Below are 21,539 nucleotides of genomic sequence, written 5' to 3'. Positions count from 1 at the left end.
AATTGTGTTGTGAATCAATCTCAATTTTTGCCGGTGGGCCTTGACATTATCGACGAACATACGGAAAAAATTTCAAAATAACCTAAGCATTTTGGTTTACTGTACCGACACTCCTTCGGTTATCTCTCAGAATCGTCTTTTTTGAAAAACCCCTTTACGGTGGACACAATTACTGAAAAACTATTGATCCGATCCATACTAAATTTATACGACTTATTTATTAAAATAATAGCTAGGACGAAGGATTTCGTATTTTGTTGGGGAAGAAAATTGTAACAAAAAACCGAGAATTACCCCCTCAAAAAATGAATTTTTGTTAAAACTGTCAACATTTCTTTTAAGGTATAACTGGATGGATAGCTCGACCAAAAATGATATCTGATTGGAATTTCCGTACTTCGTGATGCAATAAAAATCTGAAAAAATTCAATAACTAACATTTGGAAAGCTGTGAACAACAATTATCAATAATAATATTGCCCAAAAGTTAATAACAAATTGTTTGAGCAATTAATTATCTAATAATTTTGTTTTTTTTTTTACGAATCAAATGTGTGTATTTTTCCGAATGCTCATGAATTTTTTCAGAATTTTCGTGGATTTTTGAAATTTCTTGAAAAAATTTTGAAAAAAATTTTTAAAAATTTGAATTTTGGATATATTTTAGAAGACATATTTACCATCAGTTTTGAAAAGTCTCAAGGTTACTGGATCAAAAATCTACAAATAGAGCCACATAAAAAATTTAAAAAAGGGACTTTCAAATATCCACGAAAATTCTGAAAAAAATCATGAGCATTCAGAAAAATGCGCACATTCGATTCGTAAAAAAAACAAGGGTTTACTGTAAAATTGTTCAAAAATTATTTATTTAAACAATTTATTAATAACTTTTGAACTTTTGGGCAATATTATTGTTGATAATCATAGTTCATAACTTTCCAAATGTTGCTGAATTTTTTCAGATTCTTATTGCATCACGAAGTACGGAAATTCCGATCAGATACAATTTATCGGCTGGGCTATCCATCCCGTAATACCTTAAATCAAAATTTTTACAAATCCTCCGTCCAGGCCTAAGTATTAACAAGTGGCATAAATTGGTGGTATGGATCGGATTAACAGTTTTTTAGTTATCATGCCCACCGCGACTGGTGCTTAAAAAAAGGTGTTGTTAAAAAAAGGATTGTACAAGTGTATAATCATATATATTAATCGTTCACAGTTTTTCATTAAACATTTATTTTCCTGTCGATATAAAAATCAAGAAAATCACGTTTTGTCGCCCGCAGCAAGCGTACATAAAACCTTAACTGAGTGTCAAAGACAGGAATAACGTTATTATACTCCAACGATAGAAGATTACCTTACAGGCAACAGGAGAGTGTTAAATGGACAACAAGTGGCGTTACGCGAGTGGCTATGGTGCCCCAGGTGCCATGGCAAATGCTGGCTTTCCAGGGTTCGGATAATATTAGCAAAAGAGCAATACGCAATTAACTAGGCACGTGGCCCACTTACCCACTAACGGGGATCGCCACTGTACGTTCGGACCAATGTATATACAAATACCGTGATATTATTACTCACACCAATCCTCATTCCTACATGTTTTTATATACACATAAATTGTTTTTCAGTAGAAATGGAATTTACGTGTATGTATGAGAAAATTTCACACGCACGAGCCCGATCGAAGTGTCCATTCAGTCTTTAAACTCGACTAGAGAAATGAACGAGAACACGAATGAAAGGAAGATAGATCAGGGAAGGCGAGAGGAAACCGGAGAGATAACACTCGAAATATAACAACATCGAATTTTTCTAGTTCTAGTCCTCTTTTCTATTCCCCCCCCCCCCCTCCCCCCCTCCTCCACCCCTCGTCCCTCTTTCTCTCTCTCGCTCTCACTCTTCTTCTTTCGTTTCATCTTTCACGTCCTCTCGTGGAGTTTGAACTTTCTCTGTAACGAGTACCGTTCGTTTGCCATCCGTAAATCTGAAAGCTTTTCAACGATCACTGTATATAGCTTACACGAAGATTCGTATGGGATGTTCCACTTGAAATCGTACCACGTTCTACCATCTCAATCAACGTCTGGCTGCTATCGTTTTCTTTACTTTTTCACGAGCTCAAACAACGCATTTATGATTTTTCTCGGTTCCAATTAGTGGCTGCATATGCTGATTCTCAATTGGCAATAGTCAGTAGGGAATAATTGTTCGTCAAACCAATCGGTCGAAGCAATGCATCTGCCCTATTTCTCATTCGGTTTTTATGCTGCTTCAGGCAAAACGTAGTGCTTACGAGTCATCTATTGACTTTGATCGACAGAATGAATTTATTTTCTGAATCAGAGAAATGTTACATTTCAGTAACTTGTTGTGATATATGGCAAGATGTACATTTTTGCTGGGACATGTGGAACGCGAGTTTATATTACGTTAGAGAAGACTCAGAGAGACTTTCATTTCATAATTTCATGACGATGCACGACTGTTATGTCAAGAGTCTCAGATCCATAATTAATCAATGTTTTTGTGAGCACAAAAACACAAATTGAGCTACTTCATCTATTTATGACGTACAAGCATTTGAAAGTCACTGGCTTTGTTATGGAATTACCACTCTACATTATTATTTATACTTCGCAATAGAAACTATGATTGCATTGAAAATTTTCATTTGTATTATCACCATGGGCTAAAAGTAACGGCACCTTTATGTAGAAAGCCTCGAAATTTTAATCTATGATTCTCCAAAATAATTAAGTTATGCAAACTGCGAGTGCATGAAGCAACCGATTGAAATTAGTGTTGAGATATTTTTGGGACTCGCGTGGATTAATAGATGAGAGGAAAAGGGATCGGTGGAAAAAATGCGTAATCGAATGGGTCAGAGAGACGTAAATGGATAGCCAAATAAAATGAAGGAACGGAAGGAAAGTGGGAATTCGTCCTTCGAAGATTGATTCCTAGCGGGGGGATTGGTGCTAATGTTTCGAAACATCTTCTCACTGAAAACGAAATTTTGTTGCATGAATCAAATAAAATAGTCGAATACATCCGACAAAATATTATGGATGAATGCAAAATAATTTGTTGATGTGGTAAATAAATGTTTGTTTCAATTTACAAAATATGAACTGAACTTTTCAACAGTTTCGTTCTCTTGTTCAGACAAAAAGTTTGCACGTTTTTTACGAAGCATTTTTGAATAATAAAATATTCTGTTTATCTCTGAGAATGCGAATGACTAAACATTTTTTTTGCATTCTAAGAAAAATCACTGTGTACATGACAAAATATGCTTTCGTAAGGAACAACCTTTTTGTTGTTTCAACAGCAGGACGAATAATTCAAATCGGAATATTTGGAGGTACAAAAGCTTAGTCAGCTGATTAAATATCTTGAGAAGTCAACCAAACATTGATAGTTATATCAACAAAATGTTTTGTTTAGCCATTTTCTCAAGATACAACCAAAGATCGGTGCACCTCAACTGCGGCATGAGAACTGCAAATAATTAACGGTTGATCAGCAAAACAAATTTTAACCAAATGAATTTTGTTTGATCAATGCCCAACGATGATGGACTCATCCTCCGTTTTCGTCATATAAATGCGATCCTTCAACATCATGTTCAGCCATGAGAGCTAATAAGCACTGTGAAATTTCCCAGAATATATGAAATGGCAGGATTCAGTGTTCAACTTATTTGTAACAAGACTTTGGCTTCATTTCATTTTTTTGTCTGTACCCAAGGTCTCGATCTGATTGATTTCTTTACATTGTATAATTACACTCTCGTGTTCCGCGCGTACGTAAAATCTTGTGTGTTTTTATTTATTTTAATTTTTTTTTTCGTCGTTGGCGTCTCGTGATCACTACAACTTTCTTTTCCATCCAAGGTGATCATACGAGTGCGCAGAACGTGATTCAGTCTCTGTCGAAAAATTGGTCAAGTCCAGAACTCGCCCAGTTCTGTAGGTAAACGACTGTGTGCCCTTACTACAAATGACCTTGCCAAATTATACCGGATTACCTCGCCGGATACACGCGTAAACAAACTCCTGACGCAATAATAAATTTGAGAAATATTGGGGAGATGGAGCTTAACGTTTTCTTTAATTTGGACGCAGCTCAATCAATTGGCCAGTCAATTGATAGTTGAAAAACGTAGATCATCGTCAAGACTCAAAGTGAGAATTTAGCCACAGTTTTTCATTACGGACTCCCATAATCTTGTGAAAGATAAAAATCCTGCGTTGTTTAACACGATAAGTGTAGCCTCAATTTAAATTTTTCATCTTGATTCTTGTGCAGCTTCAGATAAATTTATGAATTCTGACTGACAAGTACGATGACGTATATGTGCTCGTAAAACTCGATGTGAACCTGTTCGTTTTACGTACCTGAGAAATGTATTAATTCGCTGATGGTAACGACCGCGAGACCTTCACTCGAGTCGGACTTCAATAATCGTCTTTTTTAGCGAGAAACTCTCGTCACTTTTTTGTCAGTGCACTATAACGCAATCTGCTTCGCCGCGTTTTTTTTTTTGGTGAATCCGTGTGCTCGATATTGTCATTTTGGAGTTCTTTCAAAGCGGCGACTTGATGAACCGCGTCTTGGGTCCCGTGATACAGTTTTTTATTCATTCTGAGGATAGTACTCGCATGAAAATAACGTTAAAAATGACTGTTTCAACCCTGTCACGATGTTGTTGAATAATAATTTCAAATTAGTTGCAATTCCTTCGAGTTTTCACTCATACCAGGATGAAAATTTACGTCTCAAAATTTGATGCAATTGAGACAAAGAAAGTAATGAAAAACTTACATTAATTATGAGATGTAAAGAATTTTTTTTTCATCTTCTAATGAATCAGTTCAAATTTAACTAATATTTTTAGGAGTTTTTTATAATCACATCTTTTTAAGGCCTTATATACTTGCAGAGAGCGAAAAAATGTGATTTTCTTGATTTTTGTTTCGACAAGAAAATTAATGTTTATTGAAAAACTGTGAATGAGATTCATTGGTACATATAACCATGTACTTGTACAATTTTTTTCATCAAAAAATTTCTCAAAGTCGTGGAACTCCAGCTGTATTCCAGTAGCGCCTTTTTTCAAGCATCAGTCGCGGTGTACATGATAACTAAAAAACTATTAATCCGATCCATACGAAATTTATGCCACTTTTTTATTATAATAATATCTTGGGCCTGGACGAAGGATTTGTAAAAATTTAAATTTAAAAGAAATGTTGACAGTTTTAACAAAAATTCATTTTTTGAGGGGGTAATTCTCGGTTATTTGTTACAATTTTTTTCCCCAACAAAATACGAAATCCTTCGTCCTAGCTATTATTTTAATAAATAAGTCGTATAAATTTAGTTTGGATCAGATCAATATTTTTTCAGTAATCGTGTCCACCGCAAAGGCGTTTTTCAAAAAAGATGATTCTATGAGATAACCGCGTTTAAAAATACCCACAGCTACGAGTCTAATGCTCCGATCTTTATGAAATTTCGTGAGAATATTCTTCAGACATTGTACTTGAAGAGTATCTAATAAAAAAATTTTCGATTTTTCCATATCACAAGTGTATATAACGCTTTGATTAAAAAAAAAAAAAACCATAATAATAAATTGGACGTCTTCCCTGCACTTTGATTCTCGTCTCGTTCAGTTACTTCCTGGTCACCGTATAATCCCATAAACTGACAACTGGTTACGTCAAAATGCCGTCAATACCTTGCTGATGATGTCGACGTAATCAAAAATCAAAAAATAATGAGATAGATAAAAAAAAAGTATGCGAAAAGCAGCGGAGGTACGATGTCGTAGCCATCATTGACGATGACTCGATAGAGATTCACTCGCAGCGTAATTCCCGTAACGAAATGATAATGGGCTACCGCATATAGCAAACTGAGCTTACGTGTCACCGGACTCAGTGTAAACCACTCGCAGTTACTAATCTCACGAAAACCGCGAAATTATAGTAGTCGCAGCGAATCATTTTATTATTATTTTTATTTTCTCCGAATGAACGTACTTTGTAGAAATAAACATTTGAAATATATTTATTCTTATTGAAGAACGAAAAAAAAAGTGAAGATAGAAAGAAAGAAAGACGAAAGAAAAACGAAACTTTCGACTCTTCGAGGCGATGAAGGTACGAAAAAACAAACATTTAAATGAGGGAAATAATAGTCTCACTAATTAACGAGTGACGAGCAGAGAAACGGATTAACAGTTAGACTTCACTGCATCAGTGACGTACAAAGATATGATTGACAGTATATTGAATAAATGAAAGGAGGGCAACGATAGAAAAATACAAAAAAAAATAATCTTCTCTTTCGAAAAATCAAATAAAAACTTTCGTGAACGAGAAAATAAGCCAGAAATAAATAAAGTGGATTTTCACCGGTAACAACGACGTTTGGATTTCGTAACGACATAACGATGACAACACTCTCGTCTAGTGTCCGATGCAGTGAGATAACCATAATGATCGATTTGCGGACAAATGTCGTAACGAACAATTTAATAAGAGAAAATTATCAATAGAAATTGTAAATGGCCAACTATTATATAATTCCTGTTCGTCGACTTTTTCACTTAATCTCATCCGACGTCTTCTCATCCACAGTTCAATTTGAAACTCTATAGCGCCGTATATTTCATGATTTATTTCCATTTTATTTAGGATATAATGACGTCGGCAGCTGCAGAATTGGTGGTTGCACGAAAACCGGAGCTATTACTCGAGCTCCAAGATTCGAACAGGACATTCGTCGGTGCAGAAGGTCTAGTTCGTATGGCACTTGACCAATATACTGAAATACTCGCGACAGCTTCCGACCCACGTGTCAGCGATTGGCCTCTCATGGATTCGCCAGTACCGGTCATTTTCATCGTCGCTCTTTACCTGTACACCGTTACGCTTCTCGGGCCCAGAGTAATGGTGAATCAAAAACCATTTCATCTAAGGAGTATCCTCGTGGCTTACAATGCCCTTCAAGTACTATTCTCATTGGGGATGCTCTACGAGGTAAATTTCACAATTATTTACATTATTAATATTGTTCTTGGTTTAATTGTGACGTGCTAACCCTTGGAATCTGCTATTCGATGCCCGATTCAAAAATAACGTTTGAATTGTTAATGGAAGTGGAACAGAAAAAAAATACTGGCATTAAAACTGAGCTAGAAAATTAAGGTAGTTCTTGTACGAAACAATTTTCTTGAGAAAGTCTTGAAATTTACTCAGAGTTTAAATGGCTAGTTGACTGACACGCATATCAAATTTGAAAGGGTTCCTTTTATTGGTTATTAGAAACCTGTTTAAATATGAAGAAAAATACACAGTATTTAGGGACTGTGCGTAAAAAATCGTTTATCCTTCCATATAACGAATGAACGCTTCTTACGAAGTTTATAAAAAAGTACACAGTAACAATGAAGTATCTATTGAAAGTTTGGGAAAAAATTCGAGACGATTGTCTTACTAATGATAAAGATCCTTTCATAAAAAAAGAGTTGTCACGAAATCTCGAAGTGCGAGTTATTTTTGAAGCTGCTATAAAAGTACTTTGATTGGTTGTCGATGTTGTGCTCGGAGTTTGTTCATGTGCGTATTTCACATCGTAGAAAAAAGGAGGAAACAATTGCAACACATTCGATCGCGATCGTGTCAGATAAATTTATTTAGCGACATAAGAGTGAAGTGATGGAGTAATTTAGTAAGAGTGATCTTGCGCAATTACTATTCGATCGTAGTTATCGTGATTTTTGCAATGAACTATTCGAAACAATAGTCCTGAGTAATATTTTTATTTAAAAAGTGTTAAAACAATTAAAGACAAGCGTACGCTTGCGCGTGCGGTGGAATTTTTGAAATCGAAATTCTTTGACACAGTTTGACTGATTAAAAAAAGGCTCTGTCAACCTACGCAGAACGATGGCAAAAATCGACTGACAGAGCCTTTTTTTGATCGGTCAAACTGTCCCAAAGAATTTCGATTTCGAAATTTGCAGCTATCTCTCTCGCACTCACGGTTGCGATATACCGACTGATCCATCCTCTTAAAAATTGAACGAAATTTGTGAGCACTCGCACAACCTCACATTTGCTTATTTCGGCATTTTGTTTCTTCTTGATTTGGCCAATTCCTGACACAGCCTTCTGTCTTTTAATTAATACTTTTTTCTTGATCTCTAATGCGATTTATTACATAAAAAACTATAGTATTTTCGCCAGGGATGAATGAAATATCGTGTTCAGTCAGTGATGAATCCCCGTTTAATTAATGACTCGTAATTTCATTCGCTAAAAGATAAGTTGAAAAAATGTAAGAAATTTCGAATTAATAACTCTGAAATTCATTCAAAGTGATAATATCTTCAATAGGTATTAGTAAAAATCGATCCAATTTAGACATCCATAAAATACGATCCTTCGGGCATGCTCTGCCTTGAAGCTCTTCGGAAATTCAATTTTTAAACGGATATTTGAATGATGTCTGATCGAAACACCATTCGCACGAGTGCTTCAAAACGTTAATGCACAATCCTTCGGTATAGAGCAGTCGAAAAGTTTCACTGTAAACTTTTGATTTTCAAGTTGCGTTCTTCGCCTCAGGAGTACCCGAACGTTTAAACAGCCACATTACTCTCAGTGATGTATATGAATTCCGAGGATATCTTCGTACAGTAATGTACTACTGTTTTACAAGAGACTCGTTACGCAATACTGCGTCGAGTTAAATCGACACTCGTACAACCTTCGGAGACACATTAACTATTCGTATTTACTGGTTGTGCTAATCCTTATCTCGGGGAAGAGTCATTGAAATGAGAGAATACTCAGAATTCAGATCAGAGATAGAAAGGGGAAGAGAGAGAGAGAGAGAGGCCCTGAATGAATCTTGAAAAAAATTGAGAGTGAAGTAAAGTTTGAGAATAGTGATCTTGGCTAAAGAGTTTTCTTCACTCGAAGGATCAGTTTTTCGCATAACTGACACTATGTTTTGATTGAGGGACAAACTTCCAGGAAAGAATATTTTTAAAAATTTGAACGATCTGACCCTCGTACAATTGGATGAATCGATATAAATGCATAAAAAGGTGAGTGAAAGGAAATCCTTTGCATCATTATGAATCAAACTTGATACATCCACACTTTCGCACATTGCCGGTTCCTATGGACCTCTGCTTTAAAAAATGGGGACCTTCGAGCGCTGTGAAGGTCGGCTCCTCGGCGATTGCATAAAAGACCTTCTTGCACTTTCGTTTCTCATCGAGCTATAATGAGGAAGGTCGCGCCGACGAATTCCATCCGAAAACACCCGATCCCATCCTGTTTACGAAAAAAATGAAAAAAAAGAAACAAGAATAATTTATCAAGGCTATAAACTCGTCATACATTAATTTTTCACTAGCCAAGAAACGTTTTCGTTGTGATGCCTTACGAACTTCCGCCCAAGGCGAGAATCGACGTTTAAAATAGATAACCTGTTTTATTTTTATCGTTTATAAGAAAAAACAAATCGGATCGGAAACTTTGAGCGCCGAGTCGCTCGAGGAAACGTTTTTTTAGCCATATTTAAAAAACCCAGCGAACTGCACAAAAAGTACGATCGGCTGAGCCATTAAATTTCTCTTATCTTCACGAATAATTCATTTCCTTTTATCAATGGGTCTGTTTTCAGTGTCAGAAATTCCGTAGAATCGAACCTTCGTACTCATTGCTATACTAGCGAAACGCCTCCTCCGGAAAAAGCTGATGAATTTTCATCGTTTTCACTAACTTTTGACGTAACGATTCGCATTAAACTCCGCTAAACTAAATTTTTTAAAACGGCGCAGTAAAATATCGATGCATCAGCACTTCGCTGCGGTAACTCGTGGCCCACTGTATTTTACAGCAAATTCTTCGGACCACTGGACTCCGAAAAACTCACCTCGACCCAATAACGGTAATATGCTGGGCCGTGCAAAATAAAATTATCTTTGGCCGAATTCACTCATCGGGGACCCCAATTTTCATGTAATCGTTGCACCAAAATCTCTCACAGCAACAATAAATGTTGCGAAACTACACCGACGAACGCAAGCATTCGGAGACACGTTCATTTGAATACTGGTCCCAACTTCAAATCACTATCGTCGGATTCGACAATTCCACCGGAATGATGAGACCAACCCGATGACCGATTGACTCGAAAGGGTTATTACGCTCCATGTGAGCTTACGTGAACCTGAAACTGGCAAACAAGTGCACAGGAAGCCCTACCCGATGGGGAAATCCGGCGTGATATTTTTTATTGAAAAAAATTATGAAATTACAAGACTTTTTGTACCGTTGGAGTTTCTCTGGATGCGAAAAAATTATGATTCTCTTATACTATGAGAATGGAAGTTGGCATAATTCAGTCGAAAGACAATAAATCACAATCAATTTTTTTGCAGATGTCCCTTGAAGTTTTTTCATTTTAATTGAAATATTTGATGAATACTGTGTCCTCTAAATTTATTACTTCTGCTTAGGAGTGTCGCTCCTGGGCGATTTTCCTTAATACCTAATTTTTTTTGATACCCTGCCAAGGGTCGAGGAAAACTGTAAAAAATCCGACCGCGATGCAGGCAGCATTTTGACTAAATTTCAGCAAAAGTTTCATGAAAAACTCCTGCCCATATGCAAGTATTTGCCCTGCTAAAAACTCTTCGACCTGAGAGATCGTCAAGGCCACGCAACGACCGCTCGACCTTCGATGTCAGTTGATTATTCCAAAATCATTGTAGTGCACGACAATTTTTCACCAGCATCAGACGAATGATGTCAGTTTGGTTGCGTATTAAGGAATGCAGTAAAAGATGACTGAGAGAATTGTTCAATCGTGATTTCAATCGAAAGAGTTCTTCGACCGTTCCTAACATTAGGTCAGATGCATAAATTGCAAAAGATAAAATGCACACGAAGAGTGTTGCTCTTGCGAAATAACTGCGTGCTTGTAGCAAAAACGGACGCGTTTTGCCACTGTATCGTCGATCGTTTATAGCCAAGAGATCGTAGTTTATTGAAGGCAAACCATCTCGTTTTCGAACGTTTGAGCAACGATTTTTTTTTTCCACGTCACTATAGCCCCGACTCAGGCCCTCCCCTTCTCGCCCCTGTACGTGGAATTTCCTTCGACTACTTTCCATGTGCCCAAGGCTTTCTCGATCTCTCTTAAAACGCCTCTCAATTCTCCTCTGCTGTGAGTGCACTTGTCCGAATGGTGCAAACTTTGGCATAATCGAATAAGTTGATCAACATATCTCCAACTGTTGCAATATCGATGCAAAACGTTTGTAATTTGACTTTTACAGATTTTGCGACCGCTCGAATCGCCTCAATTGGAACAAAGTTATTTTCTCGTGATCTTATTCGCTTGTAACGTATACGTTACTTTTACTTTATGCTGCGATGACAAATACTTCGAAACTTCAATTTTCTCTGTATTTTTCTACAATACCATTTTTTCGTTCCAAGTAATCCATGAATATATCACTCGTCTCTTGGGGCAATGAATGGCACGAAGTGAAAAGCCATATTCGTTTACACACAAATATTTTCCTTTAAAATGCAGTTGCACAGTTTAATTGATAATTGTTTTTCAAGAATTATACGTTTTTTCAAATCGTTCCAGCAGCAAAAGTGATCATTCATTTGTTTTGTTATAATTCAGTTCGTACTGACGATTTTTTTTCAAAAATGTTGTTTCAGGTTTTACGATGTCACCATGTTTTTATACATCCATTATTATGAGGTGTTGCTGTTTCCTCTGATTCACGGATGAATTTTTTTTTTTGGCAGCATCTCATGTCCGGCTGGTTGCTCGATTACAGCTACAAATGTCAGCCTGTCGACTACACGCACAACCCAAGTGCCATGAGGATGGCCAATCTATGCTGGTGGTACTTTATCAGCAAATTTACAGAATTTGCTGACACGGTGAGTTTTGATTATTTCACAAAATTCCGCGCATACGCTCGGGCCCATTGTTTATAAATCGAAACTGCGAAGACTGTGCAATACATCGAACGATTGAAATTAACTTCAAGGCGAAATTGGACAGTTTAAATCGCTTTTCTCCGCCTGAACTCTTTACTATTTCTAACAGATTGTTCAAATTTACGATGCTCCGAATTTTCATTGGGCATGTTATCGAAACCATTGATTTCCCTAGCTATGAAAAAAAATCGAGTAATTTTCGTGATCTCTACAATTTTGTGTTTCATGTCTCAATATTCAATTTTCTTGTGGCTAATAGGCTCGCACTTGTTTCTACTGCGATTTATCGACGATTCATTTTCGCTGAAAAATTAAATAATAAATGTTTTTAAGATTGATAGTGAAATCGACATCAGCCTAAAATGGACTCAAATCCAGTCGTTCGTGCTTCATTCGTCCTCATAATTATTCGGTACATCATCGCGTGATTGGCTTACGCGCAAGATACAAATCACAATGCCACTTTCAAGAATAATTTCCTAAAACGATCGCTGGCCAAGCATTTCGCAGGAATTAAATGAAATTTCTCTTATTACTTCACATTGCACACGAAATAACGACATGAAACGAAGTTACAGGCTATTAATTCAGAACCATGTGCTCGCCGAATCATCTTATTATAATTAGTTTCATTAACGAAGTTACAAACTCGAGAGAGAAATCCCGCCTGTTAATAATACGCGCGTATGTGTGTATGAAATATTACGCCATAGCACGATAAAACCTTGGGTGACTCGTATCATAGAAGGTACAGAGCCTGTTGAAAACATTGCACCTGTGCACCAAGACACTTTGGAGCATGCCATTTGCACGCGCAATCTCCCTTGTGAGTGAGAGTCCTCGTTATTTTTTATTTCTCTGTTGTTTCGAGTGCGTTCGTACTTGAGATTTCGATTGCAAATATTGACGATGGAAACCCTCCGAGAAAACGCTTGTTAATCGAACAATTATTATATTGCATAGGCCGTCAAACAAGTTGGGAAGGGGGATCGCGACAAAACAGGATAGTTTAAGAAATATTGTAATTTACATAGTTTGAGAAGCTTTGTCTATTTCTTACTGGGAAACACCAAGAAGTTTATTGTAGTTTTGTGCAATTATCGATAAAAAAAAGAATTTTTTTTGTCAATCGAGATACTCTTCGAAAACTTGTCGCAATTCCTTCTACTGAAATTTCAACACAATGCATCTCGACTGCTTCTTTTCAAGAGGAATCAAGGTGCATTGTATAGAAGTATAAAATCAGGAGTTTCGAAAAGAATTCCATTTTTTTCATTTTTCGTTAAGTACGAGGAGAGAAAAATATCGTAAGAATTATTATGTCACCATCGTATTAGGGTTCTATATCGCCCATTTTGGAGGTTTTTATCAAAAACCTTGTAATTTTCGTGTCGTTTCCCAATGGAAATTTCTGAATAGCTTATTTTACAGTTGAGCGTAGTAAAATTCCAAGAGCTCGAATACAAGTATCGCCGATCCACCGAAATGTTTGAAAATTTACTGCGATACATGGCAAAATTTCATTCGCGCTTGAATATTTACAAGGAGAAAAAAAAATTGTAAAAATTACTGACACCACAGTGTTAGGGTTCCATATCACTCATTTTGGAAATTTTTACGAACAACATTATAACTTCCAAGTCTATTCCGGATAAAAACTTTTAAATCGCGTATTTTGCTCTGACAAATAAATTGTGCTATTTTTTCCTACGTACTTCACCGAGGAAACATTGTACAATTAATGTTGACTCGATGATGAACTGTAAAGTAGAATTATTATGCTGTTTTGCTATGGTTAGTATTGTTTTCACAATCGAAATTTACAGCTGAACATAGTAAAATTTGAGGAGCTCAAACACAAGCATCGATGATCCGCCAAAGTGTTTAGAAATTTACTGTGGTACATAGCAGAATTTTATTCAGGCTTGTACGATTATATATCGGTACGCATGTGGAACTTTCCGTGTATAAAAAATTGAAAAAAAAAAATAAAATATAAATATCCGTAACTCCGAAAATTTATATTAACTGAATTTCTCTATTTAAATCGCAAATTTTCGGTACAAATTTTTATATTTTAAATGGAAAAACGTATAGTTATGTTCGCGTGTATATAAATTAACGCTAACAGCAATAATTCGTTTGATCGAATACTTAATGCTACGCATCCAAGTGCAACGCAAGAGCTCCGCATAGTTGGACGATCACAGGCGTAGTACGTGTAAATTACGAAACGAAAATCAGTCAAAGTCGATGTGCTCGAAAGCCTCGCGAACCTCTCGCTACTGTTCTCACCATCGTAAATTTCTAACTTCAGAAATATTTATTCCATCGATTTCAACACTGAATAAATTCATTTCTTCATTGACCAACGACGATCCTCGTGAATACATGAAAAAGCACTCATTCACAGGTTCATTAGCCTTCACTTGAAAATGAATCGGCCACCTCCGCGTTTATCGATTATGCCGCAAGTTTTTATTCTGACAATCGTGAAATTTCGAGAAAAAAATTCATTCGTTACATTAAAATTTGACGATGTTCCCAACGAAAATGCGAATAATTTCCCTACGATAAAGAATAAAAAGAATTTTTATTTTTCTGCTTCGAATTCGTCCATTGTGCAATATTGATTTATTACGATTTCGTTCGTTTATACCCTCATAGATATTCTTCGTCCTACGCAAGAAAGACCGGCAAGTTACGTTTTTGCATCTGTACCATCACTCACTGACCCCCCTCGAGACGTGGATATGCGTCAAGTTTATTGCTGGTGGCCACGGAACTCTCGGCAATCTCATCAACAACGCAGTCCACGTAGTCATGTATGTGTATTACATGCTCTCGGCAATGGGGCCGGAGTACCAGAAATATATATGGTGGAAGAAACATTTGACCACGGTACAATTGGTAAGTGTCGCAAACAAAAAAGCGATTTGAATGAAACGAGTTAGGAGTTCAAACGCGTTTTGACGTTTCTCGGCTCGAGCAATCGAACGATATTCAATAACGAATGGTGCTCTTTTAAATAAAATGAAATAAAAAGATAAATCGTTCGGCAAGTGTCCCCACAGTCTCATGATGAAACTACGAAGATCTTTAGAGCCAGGTTCGCGAGGGAGAAAAAAAATGACAATGAAAAGTGGAACGCTGAGAGATTTGCCGCGATCTTTCTGAAACGGACGAGTCACGGTAAATCATGAGCGACGTGCTCGAGGGATCGTTGAATAGAAGGGAAAAAATCTACCGTTAATTAAGACAAAAAATAGTGAAGCACTAGATTCTGAGACGCGAAAGCGATTCGGTTTGTACAAAGTTTAATCTCGATTCTTTTCATCGAGTCGCACCGCGGATGTGATAAAATCATTTTTCCCCAATCGCTCATTCGTCCCAGGCGAAAAATATTTAATCAGTTTTCTTTCATGCTTCCCCCCCGTGAATTAACAACGAGATACACTATTCGCGATCTGGGCCACTCGTGAAAAATTGTGAAACGAGTAAGATCACGCCCGTAGACCGATAATTCGAGCCGAACGAAAGTGAACGGTCGCATTCGTCGTGTGCGTCTCCGTCAGTGTGACCGCCGTGAGACGAAATCACAACGACGAATCGATCGCGCACAGGTGTGCGCGTGTACGTGTGTTCAATTTTTCTAGAAGGCTGGAAAAAAGAAAAGAGAGAAAAACGCAGGCACGTTAAATTGCCAAAGAACATTGTGCCAGCGCAGACACGGATTGCTAAACTGCCGAGCAAAAGGGCGATTGTTGCGTTGTCCTGATAAATCCACACGATAAGACCACAACCGCGCTACGGACACAAAATTGTGAAATTATCGGAGAAAAGGAAAACAGTTATAAGTGCAATAACACAGATTTATCGCGAAATCTAAAGGTAATAATGAGCAATGAAATTCAGATCAATCGCAACGTCCTGCCGACCCAAATGTCTCGTGGTTACCGATCCGTCGACGTTCGCCAATTGTACTCGATCGCTCAGATCCGATTATCATTTTTCTTCGCCAATCCTTTCATTATCATCGCGACTTCTTTTCTGTCTCGAAATTTATAAATGCAGCGAGTCGTTACTTTTCGCTGGGAAAGGAAAATGACGTGAGAGAAAAAAGGATTTGTGCGATGATGTGAGGTTGAGCGAAGTCGAGCTGACTTCAGCCGCTGCGTGGTAGCGGGCGTTTTTCGCACGCAATTACGCAATAATTTGACATTCCAATGTAGCCGGTTACCTGGAGCGCTAATTAGCTAATGAATCGGACGTGATTAGTACTCGATCTTGATGCAACGTCCGTTGCACCGGTCCCACGTTTAGCGCAACGGTCAACTATACAAGTCTGTAAAAACGCACGCGCTCATAAATTTATTATTTTTAACCGATTTTCCAAATGACTTTTTTTGCTTTTTCGTTGGAACGACCAAAGGAATTGACTCGAATTTTACGGGACTCGCTTGAACGATGCCATTTTTTTTCAAACGATTCGGTGTTCGCTATTTTTCTTGTGATCACTTTTGTCCGATTTGGATTATTAGCGAATTAATAATTCGCACGAATAAAATGTTTCTTTATTTTTTGTTACAGGTCCAATTTTTCCTCGTGTTCATTCACAGCGCACAGGCTCTGATATTCCCTTGCGGTTATCCTAAACTCATCGCGTCTCTACTGATGCTTCATTCGATAATATTCTTCCTCCTTTTCCTAGATTTCTATCAACGCTCGTATCAAAGATTACGCGAAATACGAGCTAAGCAAATCAAGGGCGAATGAGCCACGAAGTAGGACTTTGAAAAAAAACGAATTCCAAAATTACAGACTTCAGAAGAAAACACGAGAAGAGCGCCTACTGGAATCTCCGAGTAAATCGGAGTGACTTCGAAACGATGCCGGAGAAGGAGAATTAATGAACGAAGAGAAAACCTCGGATTCTAGTAATACGAGAAATCGAATCCCTGTCACGGGCAAATGGTTTATTCGTATCTCTCTCGGAGGTAACTTGTAACCTCGAGAAGCAATTTTAATGAAATCGATTAAAATTGCATCGTCGATTCGACCGCATCCCATTTTTATTGAAATCCCGAAACAAGGGATCGACCTTTCGGTCGAAAACAAATATTGTACGCGTCTCCGAACGAAAATTTTAAAGCCTCGATCCTTTGCGCGAATGATCTCGGTGTCCCATCGCCGAAGCGATTCCTTCAAACCTTCTCGTCTTCTCAGTCGAACCGAACTGTCGACTCCTCGAAATACGAGTAACAATTCCTGTAGAATAATTTTATTTGTAAATATAAGAAAAAGTGGTGTAACTTCAACACTCGCGGGCGATCATTCGAGTGGAGTGAAGCATCGATCCCGCGTTTCGACACGCGGAGTGATCCTGAATTTTCTACATCATCTTATAAGAATAGATATAACGTAATCTTATTTATAAATTAAAACGAATAAAAAACGCTACGAACGTTCCCGAAAAACTCGCTTTTTCGAACGTTTCGACTTTTCACTTCGACCCGAGGAATTCCCTGGAGTTTGACACTCAGCAGGAGTTACCACGTATCTGTCTTGAGGGAAAAACTATCGGAAATCATTTGAAAATAAAATACTACTAAATTCTGATTTTTTTTCAATTTTTATCATTCCTATCTGCGTATCAGTGATATATTTAGATTGTTACTAATAAGCTGTAGCAATAATGAGCTATTTTGCAAAAAAAAGGTGCCATCGTAGTTCGAAAATAAAAATTTTACATTGTAATTGAAAAAAGGGATTACCAATATTGGATGAAGCCTCTCGTTAATCATAATCATCAACAGATCAACTAAAGTTGTTGACTCTTCGTATATTAACCAAGCAATTGATCAACGAAACTGTGAGTAACTCAATAATTTGCAGGTTACGGATTGCTGGAGCGAAGATGATTTTGAATTCTCATTATTCACTGCACATCACGGTAAAACCGTGGAAAATAATAGTTCACAGTTCCTATTTCATTTTTATGAAAGCTTACAAAATAATCTAGCGATTGTTTAGCAGTGTGTGCTGAAATCATTCAAAATGGAGGACAATTAATTTCGGCGCTTTTTTACTTCGGAACATTGTAAGACAGCACAGATTTTTCATTATTTACGCATGTGTTAAAGCGTGATACTGTGAAATAAATATAAAATAGGATTTACGGTCCGGTATGACAAAAATGCGAGTCAGAAATTCTGATGAAACGACTTCAGTTAAACAGTTTTTCATACTTATTATAAATAATTCTTTTCGGACGTTGAAACTTTTCGAACAGTTTGGAATCCATTGAAATTCGCTACATTTTAGTCCTGGGACGAATGTCTCAAATGTTAAATGGCAATTATTTGGAATAAAGTATTTTGGTTGATTTCTCTAACAGTTAAAAAGTGTTATTGCAAGAAATGTAAAGAAACTTCGTTATCAGTTCTACGTTTTTTCCAGGTTCACAATTTTCAAAGATTTGTGTTTCTCACGCATTCGTTTTCTACGAAAAAAGATGCCTTAAGATATATAAATTGCCGCAGTGCGGTAGTCGAGAATATTGGTATTGAAAAAAAGGCCGACTCATAAGGGCACTTATTTATGCAAAATTATAGCGCAGTAAATGCCAAATATGAAAGAAAATCAAGCATTGAAATTTGAATTCTCTCAAACAAGCAGATGAACGATTACTGGTCCACTAGGAAGCACGTACTTCAACAAGCAAAATAGGCCACAGAGACGTTTGGAGTGTCTGAATTCTCACGAATGAGCTCAAGGCAAATGAGCCCTGCACTTTCCCGGGCATTATTTTTGCTTGACAATATATATATTTTTTTAAATGGATTACAAACACGGTAAGTTTCCGGTAGAGGAAATGATCGCACACTACTGTTCTCACCTCTGAGTCGTTGGAAACTCCGTTTTTCGTTATTTCATTGGGCACAGAGTCAATGAAAAAATACGAAACCACACATTTTTCATTTCACACTCTATCAGAAAAAGCTTATATCAAAGGGGAATGAAAAAAATAATATAAATAAAGGACTGATAAGTGCTCTAAACACGGAAACGGCACGATGCGGATACGGCCGCGGAGAAAGGCCTCCGGGACTCTAGACATTATTGATTATCTCGAAATGAAGGGTTCGTGTTTGAGAGAATTTCGCTAGGTCAGTGATGCTCACCCTTGAGCAACGATTTTTCCCCAGCCTAGGGGGATGCAGTCAGTGATCTTTCACTCCCCTTTAAATATTTCTTGCCACACTTTATTGAAGCTTTCTTTTATATACAAGGGACGTAGAAAGCACGCGTCTTTCATCTCAATTCATCGCTAAATATTGTAACGAGCTTCTCATCGCAGATTTCTATTACAATTTTTTTTCTCTTCGCTTGTTTGCTTGATTAATCTCCTTTTTCACTCAAGCTGCAGCTGCTTGAAGCTTTCGCTTCTGTCGCTCTAGAAGACGACGTTCACGCTCGTACTCTTTCATCCGCAAAACAAAACTGTAAAATAATTACGAATTTTTTAAATTCATTATCGTTCAATTGTAATAACGGAGAATACGGCTTTTTTTTCAAAAAACATCCAAGTTTCTTCATTCGAATGTTTCACACGATAGAAACTCAAACAAAATAATGTACTGCGTTTTCATTCGCTGTATCGATAGACAATAGTCGAATTAGATGGAAAAAGGGGACGATAGTCGTCAAATTTGTTTTTTCAATATTTCACTATTGAGCAATAGTTATTATCTTCTCGGTTTATGATTCAGATACTGGAAATCGATAAAAATCGAACGATTTCGAGTTTCCGAAAAAAAGTATGTGACCAACTCATCATAAAAATGAGGACTCAGATTTTAGTTTTAGCCGATTTATTAGAAAAGTGGATGTCGCACCACATAGAACTCATTCTGAAAATATCCAAGTTTTGAAAGAAATTATTGACATTGTTGTCAGGACGAATTACTTTTCAAATTAGTGGCCATCGTGCGACTCAAAATATTGGAAAATAGAATTATGTGAAGATATTTACATCTTCAATTGATCAGACACTGTAACTTCCTTTGGAGATTTTTCTATTAAGAATAATAAACAAATATGGTTGATAAAAAAAATGATGTGAGAAATGAATAGTATGGAAAGAATATAATGATTGTAAGTTCCCAAATTGTCAAAAATGTAGTTTTTACTCATATCACAAATAAAAATTTCTTATCTCTGTTATGTAAATAAGAAACTTAAAGGCAAAATTTTGTACTATTTTCAGTAAAGATTTTGTAGTCACAAGATCTCAATAATTCAAAAACCCAGGACAAAGTTTGTCAAAAAAATGTCTAGTATTATTTCATCCCAGTTTTGAAAATATAATGTATCGAACCATCGTACAAAACGAAATGAAATACCAAAAACGTCACATTGTAAATTAAAATATCCTTACTCTTCGTATTGGCAGTCATTCCACGCATGTACGTCAGCTTTACATCGAGCAACCCAAGGATAATTTCTATATCTGCAATCTTCAATTTTTATTGCCAAATGAGCACAGTAATCTCTTTCCGACAAAGGCAGTTTTACAGCGATCATCTCTTCTTCCGTTGCCAGCATCACTGATCGTAAAAACACAAACATATTTATTTCTGGTGTACACTGTAAATTTTTTTTTCAAAATATAGTTAAAATAATTAAATTGAGATGATAATTTAAGATAAAACAAGATAGGGAAAGTTAAAAAATGGAATAGTATTATTACACAGAATTGGAATTCCTTCAATTTCGTTTTACTTTCTCATATTTCCTCAAATTAGTTCCCAAAATTATGAAAAAAAAAAAAACAGCTGATGAAATTGTGTCACGAATATTCATGCACTCAAGACTTTTGTTTTATTAAATTCTTTGTTTTTGTAAAAAAGTTGACAACTTGATTGTAAAAAAGTTGACAAGTGCCAATGTTTCAGTAATTTTTTAAACATAAGAAAAAAAAATATTTCAAAGTCGATAATTTTCAGGTTAAGCACTGTGTACGAACCCCTCTTTTTTCTGCCATTAGGAAACCCATCGAGAGGGTCAAATTGCGGGGTACCATTATATTCGGGTTTAGTCTTGAACTCCTCCTTTTCCCCCGCAAACACGTTGCCCATTGTTGTTTATTATTCGCCAAATTCTTGATGGAAAAATTGAAAGTTGTTTTCGTAATGATGTCGAGAAAATCGACTGATGTATTGACCGAAGGCAAAGTCGTTCCTAAATTGGTACATTCCTGACATCTGGTGGTACAAGTTACGTAATTTGGAGGCTTTGGAGGTAATTGAAAACCGATGTACGAAGCTTAAATAGCTCAATCAATTGGAATAATGTCTGGACTATACCAACAAAAAATAGCTTATGATCGAACTTTTCAAAAAATTTTCAATTTCTGGTATGGAAATATAATAAACTCAAACGATCTTGTGATATAAAAGCGGCATGTTA

The 21,539-nt window shown here is 36.7% G+C and overlaps 3 protein-coding genes across 5 annotated transcripts in view; 1 reads left to right on the top strand and 2 right to left on the bottom strand.

The window, feature by feature from the left end:
- The window catches only part of LOC122418982 (elongation of very long chain fatty acids protein AAEL008004-like), a 63,059-nt gene extending 45,372 nt beyond the window's left edge, over positions 1-17,687 (top strand). For all 3 annotated transcript variants that reach the window (XM_043433170.1, XM_043433172.1, XM_043433171.1), the window contains 4 exons: positions 6,720-7,064; positions 11,871-12,008; positions 14,736-14,978; positions 16,659-17,687. In XM_043433170.1, the coding sequence (XP_043289105.1) occupies positions 6,720-7,064; positions 11,871-12,008; positions 14,736-14,978; positions 16,659-16,844 (912 nt within the window). In that variant the 3' untranslated portion in view covers positions 16,845-17,687. The remainder of the gene's footprint in view (positions 1-6,719; positions 7,065-11,870; positions 12,009-14,735; positions 14,979-16,658) is intronic.
- Positions 1-19,174, bottom strand: part of sit (stuck in traffic) — a 74,645-nt gene extending 55,471 nt beyond the window's left edge. Inside the window, exon 1 of the mRNA XM_043433169.1 lies at positions 18,967-19,174. The gene's annotated coding sequence lies outside the window, so the exon portion shown is untranslated. The remainder of the gene's footprint in view (positions 1-18,966) is intronic.
- A 137-nt stretch (positions 19,175-19,311) lies between these two features.
- Positions 19,312-21,305, bottom strand: ND-B18 (NADH dehydrogenase (ubiquinone) B18 subunit). The gene is made up of 3 exons (XM_043433178.1): positions 21,097-21,305; positions 20,509-20,677; positions 19,312-19,571 (listed from the first exon to the last, which is right to left on the bottom strand). The coding sequence occupies exons 1-3, from the start codon at positions 21,206-21,208 to the stop codon at positions 19,487-19,489; spliced, it is 366 nt and encodes a 121-aa protein (XP_043289113.1). The 5' UTR covers positions 21,209-21,305; the 3' UTR covers positions 19,312-19,486.
- Between the last annotated feature and the right edge of the window lie 234 nt (positions 21,306-21,539).

This window comes from Venturia canescens, chromosome 1 (assembly GCF_019457755.1).
Source record: "Venturia canescens isolate UGA chromosome 1, ASM1945775v1, whole genome shotgun sequence".
NCBI classification, from domain to species: domain Eukaryota; kingdom Metazoa; phylum Arthropoda; class Insecta; order Hymenoptera; family Ichneumonidae; genus Venturia; species Venturia canescens.
The sequence above is the reverse complement of the archived record's forward strand: the minus strand, read 5'-3'. Positions and strand labels throughout refer to the sequence as shown.

Excerpts from the sequence above, each read along its gene's own strand:
- ND-B18 (XM_043433178.1), bottom strand. The coding sequence starts at position 21,208 with ATGGGCAACGTGTTTGCGGGGGAAAAGGAGGAGTTCAAGACTAAACCC. Across the intron at positions 20,678-21,096 it reads TAATGGCAGAAAAAAGAGGG|TGATGCTGGCAACGGAAGAA; the intron begins GTTCGTACACAG and ends TTTTACGATCAG. Across the intron at positions 19,572-20,508 it reads AATGACTGCCAATACGAAGA|TTTTGTTTTGCGGATGAAAG; the intron begins GTAAGGATATTT and ends ATTATTTTACAG.